Raw genomic sequence first — 12,115 nt, 5'->3', positions numbered from 1 at the left:
TATTTTCTATTAGTTTGCAATTCTAAACTTGGCGAAAAGGGAATGGGAGCAATATCAAAAAAGGAACATGGCATTCTCTTGCCCTCGGCTCGCAGGCCTGCTTCAGCCCATGTCAAACACGTAGGTGTACTAGCCCACTAGCCAAGCAAGCAAGAGTGCTGGGCATTTTCCATCCGGTGCTGGATCGGGGTGAGCGCTTTTCTCCACAATGGATCGCATAGCTGTCCATGCACAATCTTAGCTACAATACCCCTCTTGTTATCTTTTTCACACACACCCGTTGTAATTATGCAGTACAAAGAAATGTGAGCTCTGTCCACAACGGTCTATTCCTAGGCGGCACGTGAGTTTAACGTTTTGAAGCTAACAATTTATTCTACCATTTCTACCAATCTGCGTGCCAGTTAAGATTTTTATATGTTCATTTTTGTGGAACAGTTTCATTTCAATAATAACGCTTTAATTTCCAAAAATGATTGTCATGTTGTTAATAATACAAATCAGAATGAAAATGATAAAAATCTAAAAGTAAAAATTCCACTAATGCGAGAGCACCAGCTTCTGCCATAAGGACACATTGATTCACCGTGATCCAATGGCGGCAAAATAAATTAGCGCATGGCACTAAGATATAGGCTAGGGCAATGTAGCAGTAGACCTATAACTTCTATTGTCAATTAAGAGCATGCCATTTTGCTCTTTCACACCAGGGCCTGATGATTATCGAGGTGGAGAGTGTTTGTAAAGAATGTAAAAAAAACAGCTGACTTCGTTGACTTACTTATTGAGGTGAAGAACAATGACTAATAAGCTGAGCTTAGCTTATTAGTGCTTATTAGCTGAGCTTATTAGTTAAGGCAACCAGAAATCACACATCCCCAAATAGGCACTTCCCTACATTTATTTAAATTTACTTTAGGCTGCAGTGACTACTGTTACCGAATTAGATATTTTATTGTTAGTCTGCAAATGTGCATTTTTTTTCAACTTTTATTTATTCAGGGGAACCCAATTGAGACCAGTGTCTCATTTACAATGGTGCCATGAGGACAACACTTACATCAAGACAGCTATAAATACATGACATCAAGAAAGCTATAAATACATGACATCAAGACAAGGGAGTAATGAAGTGAACTACGTGACTTTAGTGAGGTCCGGCCGACCGTCTGATACAGGATGCAGTGATGAGTATTAAAACAGTCACCTGTAATAAAGCGATGGGCGCTATGGTAAATAAAGGTAAAATTAAAAAGGTAGACGGTATTAAAAGGTTTAAGAGTAGTGGCTGCAGCATTCTGGTAAATGGTGTCACCATAATCAAGAGCTAGCAGGAAAGTTAACTGTACAATCTTCTTCCTGCTGTTCATGGAGAGGCTAGATCTATTTTTTTTTTTAAATAAGCCAACTTTAAATCGTAGCTTATCAGTATGTTTGTTTTAAACGTGAGATCTTTATCAATCCAAACACCCAGATATTTATAGGAGCGAACCAGCTCGATGAGAGAACCACCCAATGAGTGAATATGTGGCCATCTGAGATTTTTTTCTGTGAATTAGAGAAAATATACAGTATTTAGTTTTGCCTGCATTAAGTACAAGTTTTAAATCAACAAGGGATTTCTGTATTATAACAAAATCAGATTGCAGCTCCCACATACCTTGGTCAACAGTCGGTGCAATGGCTTACATAACCGTATCGTCTGCACATAAATAAATATTACAGGATTTAATACATAGACCAATATTTTTTATCTAAATAGTAATGAGAACAGGTCCCAAAGTCGAGCCCTGCTGTACACCTTTTGTAATATCGAGGAAACTAAACTTGACACCATCTGAAAGCACACATTGTGTCCTGTATGTCAAATAGTTCTATAAATAGAAAGGTCTATAAATGAGGCAGCACAATGAGTTTTATGATCTAGGCAATTTAACAAATATAACACAAGCATAGTGGCTAAAGCAGTGCTGTCCAGATCTAAAACCAGATTGGTGCATATTTAGAATAGAGTGAGAACTTTAAAAATGTCTTAGTCAGGAGTTGTCAGGGATTCTAATACATTGGCTAGGAATGATAACTTGGAGATTGGGCGGTAATTACCTAAGTCAGAAGGATCTCCATCTTTATGTAGGGGGAGGAGATTTGGCGTTTTACAAATCTTAGGGATAACACCGGTACACATAGTCAAGTTAAAAATACAAGTTAAAGGTTAAAAAAAAATTAGTGGGGGAGAGAGCTGTATTAAGAAGGGGTCAAGTGAATCAACACCTGTGGATTTCTTTACATCGATCTACAGTTGAAGTCGGAAGTTTACATACACTTAGGTTGGAGTAATTAAAACTAGTTTTTCAACCACGCCACAAATTCCTTCCGAACAAACAATAGTTTTGGCAAGTCGGTTAGGACATCTACTATGTGCATTACAAAAGTAATTTTTCCAACAATTGTTTACAGACACTATTTCAGTGTATAACACTTCCAGTGGGTCAGAAGTTTACATACACTAAGTTGACTGTAACTTTAAAAAGCTTGGAAAAATCCAAAACATTATGTCATGACTTTAGACGCTTCTGAAAGGCTAATTGACATCATTTGAGTAAATTGGAGGTGTACCTGTGGATGTATTTCAAGGCCAAACTCAGTGCCTCTTTGCTTAACATCATGGGAAAATCAAAAGAAATCAGCCAAGACCTCAGAAAATAAATTGTAGACCTCCACAAGTCTGGTTCATCCTTGGGAGCAATTTCCAAATGCCTGAAGGTACCATGTTCATCTGTACAAACAATAGTACGCAAGTATAAACACCATGGGACCACGCAGCCGTCATACCGCTCAGGAAGGAGACGTGTTCTCTCTCCTAGAAATGAACGTACTTTGGCGCGAAAAGTGCAAATCAATCCCAGAACAACAGCAAAGGACATTGTGAAGATGCTGGAGGAAAAAGGGACAAAAGTATCTATATCCACAGTAAAACGAGTCCTATAACGATATAATCTGAAAGGCCGCTCAGCAAGGAAGAAGCCACTACTCCAAAACTGCCATAAAATAGCCAGACTACGGTTTGCAACTGCACATGGGACAAAAATCATACTTTTTGGAGAAATTTCCTCTGGTCTGATGAAATGAAAATAGAACTGTTTGGCTATAATGACCATCGTTATGTTTGGAGGAAAAAGGGGGAAGCTTGCAAGCTGAAGAACACCATCCCAACAGTGAAGCACGGGGTGGCAGCATCATGTTGTGGGGGTGCTTTGCTGCAGGAGGGACTGGTGCACTTCACAGAATAGATGGCATCATGAGGCAGGAAAATTATGTGGATACATTGAAGCAACATCTCAAGACATCAGTCAGGAAGTTAAAGCTTGGTCGCAAATGGGTCTTCCAAATGGACAATGACCCCAAGCATACTTCCAAAGTTGTGGCAAAATGGCTTAAGGACAACAAAGTCAAGGTATTGGAGTGGGCATCACAAAGCTCTGACTTCAATCCTGTAGAAAACTGGTGGACAGAACTGAAAAAGCATGTGCGAGCAAGGAGGCCTACAAACCTGACTCAGTTACTCCAGCTCTCACAGGAGGAATGGGCCAAAATTCACCCAACTTATTGTGGGAAGCATGTGGAAGGCTACCCGAAACGTTTGACCCAAGTTAAACAATTTAAAGGCAATGCTAACAAATACTAATTGAGTGTATGTAAACTTCTGAACCAATGGGAGGGAATGTGATGAAACAAATAAAAGCTGAAATAATACATTCTCTCTGCTATTATTCTGACATTTCACATTCTTTAAATAAAGTGGTGATCCTAACTGACCTAAGACAGGGAATTTTTACTAGGATTAAATGTCAGGAATTGTGAAAAACTGAGTTTAAATGTTTTTGGCTAAGATTTATGTAAACTTCTGACTTCAACTGTATATCAAGGCACTTAATATATCAGACATCAAATGGTTGAAATGAAAATAAAGTATGTGAGTCTGTTAGAGCAGTGTTTCCCAAATGCGGTCCTATACCAATTAAAGCAATGAGGTTTGTGCAGTAGGCTACAGGCCCAATACATGATCACATTCACATCATTGGCTATGCTTGAATTGCCCTGCCAAAGTTGTTGTTCTCAGACCATTTTGAAATTATATTTCAAAATAGTAGGTATATGATCTCTTTTATCATTAGTCTTTTGTACGGCGCATGTTTATCTGCAACAGAGTTAAACAGGGAAATAAACAATTAAGGGCCTAATCCGAGTCATTGATCAAATCACATTGATAGTTGACATAACCCACCACTCACTCAACCCCAGCCAGAGTATGTGAGCGGAGTTGAGTGATCGGAAATCCCGCTCATCGCTCATGGAGCGGTGTTTGGGCTCCAGTGCTTCACATCCTTTCCAACCTGATCCTTGCTTACAGGAAAAACAAATGCCGCTCCATTCATTAAAATCACAATTTAACCAACACCCATCTATACCACATACCAAAAGTATGTGGACACCTGCTCGTCGAACATCTCATTCAAAATCATGGGCATTAATATGGAGGTGCTATAACAGCCTCCGCTCTTCTGGGAAGGCTTTCCACTAGATGTTGGAACATTGCTGCAGTGACTTGCTTCCATTCAGCAACAAGAGCATTAGTGAGGTTGGGCACAGATTTTGGGTGATTAGGCCTGGCTCGCAGTCACCGTTCCTATTCATCCCAAATGTGTTTGATGGGGTTGAGGTCAGGGCTCTATGCAGGCCAATCAAGTTCTTCTACACTGATCTCGACAAACAATTTCTGTATGGACCTCGCTTTGTGCACAGGGGCATTGACATGCTGAAACAGGAAAGGGCCTTCCCCAAACTATTGCCACAAAGTTGGAAGCACAGAATCATCTAGAATATCATTGTATGCTGTAAAGTTAAGATTTCCCTTCACAGGAACTAAGGGGCCTAGCCTGAACCATGAAAAACAGCCCCAGACTATTATTCCTCCTCCACCAAAGTTTACAAACGGTAGCATTCTCCTGGCATCTGTAAACCACGATTCCTCCGTCAGACTGCCAAATGGTGATGCATAATTCATCACTCCAGAGAATGCGTTTCCACTGCTCCAGAGTCCAATGGCGGCGAGCATTACACCACTCCAGCCGACCTTTGTCATTGCACAAGGTGATCTTAGGCTTGTGTGTGGCTGCTTGGCCATGGAAACCCATTTTATTATGCTACCGACGAACAGTTCTTGTGCTGACATTTCTTCCAGAAGCAGTTTGAAACTTGGTAGTGAGTGTTGCAAGGACATACAATTTTTACGTGCTACACACTTCAGCACTCAGCGGTGCAGTTCTGTGAGCTAGTGTGGCACACCACTTTGCGGCTGAGCCATTGTAGCTCCTAGACATTTCCACTTCACAATAACAGCACCTACAGTTGACCGGGGCAGCTCTAGCAGGGCAGATATTTGACAAACTGGCTTGTTGGAAAGGGGGCATCCTATGACGGTGCCACACTGAAAGTCACTGAGCTCTTCAGTAAGGCCATTCTACTGCAAATGTTTGTCTATGGAGATTGCATAGCTGTGTGCTCGATTTTATACACCTGTCAGCAGCGGGTGTGGCTGACATAGCCAAATAAAGTCATTTAAAAAGGGGTGTCCACATACTTTTGTATATATAGTGTATTGTTGTGACTACCTGGACCTACCATTTGGTTTTGAAGTATTGAAACCAAATCAAATGATTTGAATGAAAAGTATTTTGATAAACAAAAAGGAAACTACAAGAAGCGCTCATCATTTCAAATAGGCTACATGTTGTATTAATCAGCATATAAACACTCTAAATAGGAGCCAGACAGGTAGCCTAAGAAATGAAAATTAATTATTTGAGTCTATATTATATAAATTATTTCAAGACCTACAAAGAAATACATTGTGAATCATTTGTGAGTGCGACACACTAGGCTGGTAGGGACATAAAGCACTCAGAATTTAAACAACATTTTGTTGAATTAAATCATTATAGTCTATAAATTGCACATATAGGCTGTGAACTATAATTGCATTGAACAAAAAATATAAATGCAACATGCAACAATTTCTAAGATTTTACTGAGTTACAGTTCATACTGTATACCTTAGGGGCGTGGATCAGAAAACCAGTCAGTATCTGGTGTGACCACCAGTTGCTTCATGTAGTGCGACATCTCTTTCACAGAGTTGATCAGGCTGTTTATTGTGGCCTGTGGAATGTTGTCCCACTCCTCTTCAATGGTTGTGCAAAAGTTGCTGGATACTGGCGGGAACTGGAACACGCTATCGTACACGTCAATCAAGAGTATCCTGAACATGCTCAATAGGTGACATGTCTGGTGAGTATGCAGGCCATGGAAGAACTTGGACATTTTCAGCTTCCAGGAATTGTGTACAGATCCTTGAGCGATGGTCTAGCCGTGCATTATCATGCTGAAACACGAGGTGATGGCGGCAGATGAATGGCATGACAATGGGCCTCAGGATCTCGTCACAGTATCTCTGTGCATTCAAATTACCATTGATGAAATCAATTGTGCTCGTTGTCCGAGGTATGTTCTACCCAGTTGTGGCCTACTTTTTTGGAAGTGAACCACTATTTCGTACCTACGTTATACCGGCATCAAACACGTCACCCTGCCTAGAGAGGGGTGACCTCGAGAATTTATTGTTAAAATGAGAGGCTGTGTGGATCTTTCATTTAAAGACCATTGCTTCCTTCGGTCTCAATGTAGACTTTGATCTGATGCCATTCTTGTGATTATTGTGATTTTGCTATTCATTGTAAATGTTTGAAGGCCTATGTAGCCAAATTGTATCTATGATCATATGTTATTCATTCATGCTTTTTATATGTTCTATTTATAGCTATAAATTAACAAATGATATCAAGCCACACCCGGCCATGATTACAGACACCTGTGTGTGTCTTTTGACACTATATAAACTAGTGACCCTGCAGTGTTTGTCATTATACCCTGATGAAGACAGCTTGTCTGTCGAAACGTTGGTTATTAGGTTATTAAATTATTGCATCTGAGCTCGTAGAGTGTGTGGCTTTCCTTCTCATTTTCAAATGTTGTCTGCCCATACCATAACCCCACCAAGGGGCACTCTGTTCACAACGTTGACATCAGCAAACCGCTCACCCACACAACGCCATACACGCTGTCTGCCATCTGCCCGGTACAGTTGAAACCTGTGAAGAGCACACTTCTTCAGCGTGCCAGTGATCATGGAAGGTGAGTATTTGCCCAGTGAAGTCAGTTACGACGCTAAACTGCAGTCAGGTCAAGGCCCTGGTGAGGATGACGAGCATACAGAGCGTCTTCCCGAAGACGTTTCTGACAGTTTGTGCAGAAATTATTTGGTTGTGCACACCCAGAGTTTCATCAACTGTCTGGGTGGCTGGTCCCACAGGTGAAGAAGCCAAATGTGGAGGTCCTGTGCTGGCGTGGTTACACGTGGTCCGAGGTTGTGAGGCCGGTTGGACGAACTGCCAAATTCTCTAAAAATGACATTGGAGGTGACTTATGGTAGAGAAATTAACATTACATTTTCTGGCAACAGCTCTGGTGGACATTCCTGCAGTCAGTATGTCAATTGCACGCTCCCTCAAAACTTGAGATATCTGTGGCATTATGTTGTGTGACAAAACTGCACATTTTAGAGTGGCCTTTTATTATCCCCAGTGCAAGGTGTACCTGTGTAATGATCATGCTGTGTAACCAGCTTCTTGGCAAAGGAGAAATGCTCACTAACAGGGATTAAAACAAATTTGTGTACAAAATTTGAGAGAAATAAGCTTTTTGTGCATATAAAATGTTCATGGGATCTTTTATTTCAGCTCATGAAACATGGGAACAACACTTTACATGTTGCGTTTATATTTTTGTTCAGTGTAAATATAAATTAAACAAAAAATACCTTATTAGGCTCCATCTGTAGTGCCTTTGAATTTATTTTTAGAAACATGAGTTTGGCAAGAGTCTGTGGCTTCAGGCTCATGTGATGGTGCCTGGAGAACAGCCAGCAGCCGAGAATACCCTCTCAGCACTTGCAGAACCACTGGGGATGCTAAACACCATTCGGGCCGCTATTGACAGGCTAGACAGGTATGCGTAGTTGTTTTTTTTATTTTGCTGTAGGTAGGCCTAAAGGATTTTAGGTAAAATAACCCTATCAAAACAGAAAGCTCCTTGAAAGAGGTGATATGCCAGACCTATTGGACCAACATCAATGATGGCCTATTGTATAGATAGAATGAAAATGAACAAAACTTTTAAGAGATCAGATGATTTATTTATAAATACTTTGCTACAATGACATACTTCGCTAGCTACCCACCTTGTTCCTTTCTGTTAGCATGTGCACGTAGTAAGTACACCATCATACTTTCGGGATACCCGTCTTTTCAGATTCCACCATGATTATTTAGTTACTACATCACCACACTCCCTCTCGTGGTTCTCCTCATATTTCTAAGTCACCTTGATATTTCACTTGTGTGTTTTAGCAGTTTCTTTATGAAACTATTTAGCATACTAGATGGCAGTAGCTAAAGCAAGGGGCTATAGTAGCACATGATTACAAATGAATGCTGGGGCGGGCATGCCCTGAGCTCGTGAAGTGATCGAAATTGGAGCGGGCGAGAAGGCTGATGCTCCAGCCTTTGGGAAACTCGCTCCACGCGCTAGTCAAATTGGGCTTCATTCCTCTCTCCAACTCCTCTCCATTCACATACTCTGACCCCAGCTCAGACCAAAAATGTTGCTCATTAAAATGTATATAATTTCTCTTTGTAATAATGCCTGAGCGAGATTTAGGTAGTTTAACATCTCTTATGCAGGCAATGAGACAATAGTCACTGAACTCATGATCAAATATCCCATTGGCTGTAAAGTTACAAGGGACATTTGTTACAATAATATCTAACAGAGTAGATTTTTCAAGGTGTTTAAAGGCTAGTTAGTTTAGATATCAGCTGAATTAGATTTTAGCTCAGTACAAATGCCTTTAAGCCTATCAGATACTGGCATCCACCAATCCTGATTAAGATCATCCTCTATTAATAAATCTGAGTTAGCATAGTTAGACAGCAGGTCAGACAATTTGTTAAGAGCACATATGGAGGCAGAGGAAGGGCGATAACTTCCCACTAGCGTCAGATGGGCATTATTACCAAGGCCCACATTTAAGGCTAGACATTCAAATTGCTTAGGTACAGAGGTGGTAATGGATACAGAAACAAATACTTTATTATAAAGGTGATATTTATCAACAATATTTAGACTTAGTCACCCGTTAGATAAAATACGGAACGGTTCCTTCCGTATGTCACTGAAAGAAAAAAACGTTTGTTTTCGAGATGATAGTTTCCAGATTCGACCATATTAATGACCCAAGGCTCGTATTTCTGTGTGTTTATTATATTATAATTCAGTCTATGATTTGATAGAGCAGTCTGACTGAGCGGTGGTAGGCAGCAGCAGGCTCGTAAGCAGTCATTCAAACAGCCCTTCTCTGTGCTTCAAGCATTGCGCTGTTTATGACTTCAACCTGCGTGGGTATAATTTGTGGAACGTTCCAACCGGAATCTATTCCAAAAACTTCGTAAATAACAAGGTTTCCAAAAAACAACGCATACAATGTTGTATAGCGGCAGAATAAGATACCGGGTAGGGAGTGGTCTATGTCATTGCGTTTTTCACTCACCACGTTTATTCCGAAAAATGTCTGTCCTCACATGTCTGTTTGCCTATGGACAAACATTAAGAATAAGCTACGTGGTGAGTTGATGCCTATTCGGCAGCTAGTTAGCTAGGTTTGTATGCGTTGCTACTTTGTATTTGTTTTTGGTTGGCAACCTTTTACTTTACGTTTTTTGGAACCGATTCCTGTTGGAACGTTACACAAATTATCAACTCCCAAGATTAGGCTGGTGTAACCGATGTGAAATGGCTAGCTATTTAGCGGGGTGCGCGCTAATAGCGTTTCAAACGTCACTCGCTCTGAGACTTGGAGTAGTTTTTTCCCTTCCTCTGCATGGGTAACGCTGCTTCGAGGGTGGCTGTTGTCGATGTGTTCCTGGTTTGAGCCCAGGTAGGAGCGAGGAGAGGGACGGAAGCTATACTGTTACACTGGCAATACTAAAGTGCCTATAAGAACATCCAATAGTCAAAGGTATATGAAATACAAATGGTATAGAGATAAATAGTCCTATAATTCCTATAATAATATAATAACTACAACCTAAAACTTCTTACCTGGGAATATTGAAGACTCATGTTAAAAGGAACCACCAGCTTTCATATGTTCTCATGTTCTGAGCAAGGCACTTAAACATTAGCTTTCTTACATGGCACATATTGAACTTTTACTTTCTTCTCCAACACTTTGTTTTGCATTATTTAAACCAAATTGAACATGTTTCATTATTTATTTGAGGCTAAATTGATTTTATTGATGTATTATATTAAGTTAAAATAAGTGTTCATTCAGTATTGTTGTAATTGTCATTATAAAAAAAGAAAGAAAATAATCGTCCGATTAACCGGTATCGGGGTTTTCGGTCATCCAATAATCGGTATCGGCGTAAAAAAAATAAAAAATAAATCATAATCGGTCGACCTCTAACATACATACATACATACATACATACATACATACATACATACATACACACACACACACACACACACACACACACATACATACATACATACATACACATATTTGTAATTGGTTACGCAATACACCATTTATCCTCCAACTAAAAACTCAGGTGAGGAATGATGACCTCTAGCGACGACAATATCAAAACAATTGGACTAATACACTTCATTATAAGGGATTCCCACACAGCAAAGCAAAAACAATTGAATGTCGATGTAATATAAGGCATACCGCAAAGAGAAACAGATAAAAACGATGACGTGAATGACAACAGAATTTAATATAATTTCCACAAAATGATTTTACTGCTAATTGTGCTGCTATGACAATTATATAGCGGACTGATATTTCAATAGCCAAGTGATTGCTTATTTTCGGATGATTCAATCTAGAACAATGTATGTCACAGCCAAACGACAGCGGGCGAAGAAATCACATTTCTCACTTTATAGTTTCAACAAATGGCCCTACACCTATAGCCTACATAAAAATACCCGTAGAAACAACGTTATTAGCTAGGCTATTGCTTCATCAGGCACATATGTTTTTTCATTCATTCGAGTCATACGACTACTGCAAAATGCATGTCACAAAACGCGCGCGGTTTCATTTCCAACTTCTGATACTCACGGTGATTGGCGGCGGATGCAGAGCTGGAGGTGTTCAAAACACAGACAATGAAGAAATATAACCGTGACAACTTTCTCAATTCCATCCTCCCTACTGTGATATATCCTTGTTGTAAGAAGAGATTAAATCTCATGAAAGCGATGCCTCCAAGTGTCTCAAGCGCGGACGGAATCATGCGCTGTGCTTGAAGCGAAGTGAAAAAGTAAACCACTCCCACGTTTACAGTCCTTCCCAGATGCACAGGGAATATCGAAGAATATCCCTCTCTCTCTATCAATTTCTCTCTTTCAATTTCTCTTTAGGGTGGGTGGGGGCACTGTAGTGTGTGTGTTTACAGTGCCTTCAGAAAGTATTCACACCCCTTGACTGTTTCCACATTTTGTGGGTACAGCCTGAATTTAAAATAGATTAAATTGAGATTTTGTGTAACTGGCCTACACAAAATACCTCAATAATGTGGAATTATGTTTTAATAAATGTGTACAAATTCATTAAAAATGAAAATCTGAAATGTCTTGAGTCAATAACTATTTAATCCCTTTGTTATGGCAAGTTTAAATGTAAGTTCAGGAGTAAAAATGTGCTTAAAAGTCAAATATTGCCTCCCGATTGGCGCAGCTGTCTAAGGCACTGCATCTAAGTGCTAGAGGCGTCACATCAGACCCTGGTTTGATTCCAGGCTGTATCACAACAGGCCGTGATTGGGAGTCCCATAGGGCGGCGCACAATTGGCCCAGCATCATCCAGGTTAGGGTTTGGCCGGGGTAGGCCTTCATTGTAAATAAGAATTTGTTCTTAACT

The 12,115-nt window shown here is 40.1% G+C and overlaps 1 protein-coding gene across 1 annotated transcript in view; it reads right to left on the bottom strand.

Annotated features, from left to right (window-relative positions):
• LOC115155525 (contactin-associated protein-like 5) overlaps window positions 1-11,492 on the bottom strand; it is a 122,272-nt gene extending 110,780 nt beyond the window's left edge. Inside the window, exon 1 of the mRNA XM_029702208.1 lies at window positions 11,315-11,492. Within this exon, the coding sequence (XP_029558068.1) occupies window positions 11,315-11,489 (175 nt within the window). The 5' untranslated portion in view covers window positions 11,490-11,492. The remainder of the gene's footprint in view (window positions 1-11,314) is intronic.
• Between the last annotated feature and the right edge of the window lie 623 nt (window positions 11,493-12,115).

Source organism: Salmo trutta, chromosome 20 (genome assembly GCF_901001165.1).
Source record: "Salmo trutta chromosome 20, fSalTru1.1, whole genome shotgun sequence".
Classification (NCBI taxonomy): Eukaryota; Metazoa; Chordata; class Actinopteri; order Salmoniformes; family Salmonidae; genus Salmo; species Salmo trutta.
The sequence above is the reverse complement of the archived record's forward strand: the minus strand, read 5'-3'. Positions and strand labels throughout refer to the sequence as shown.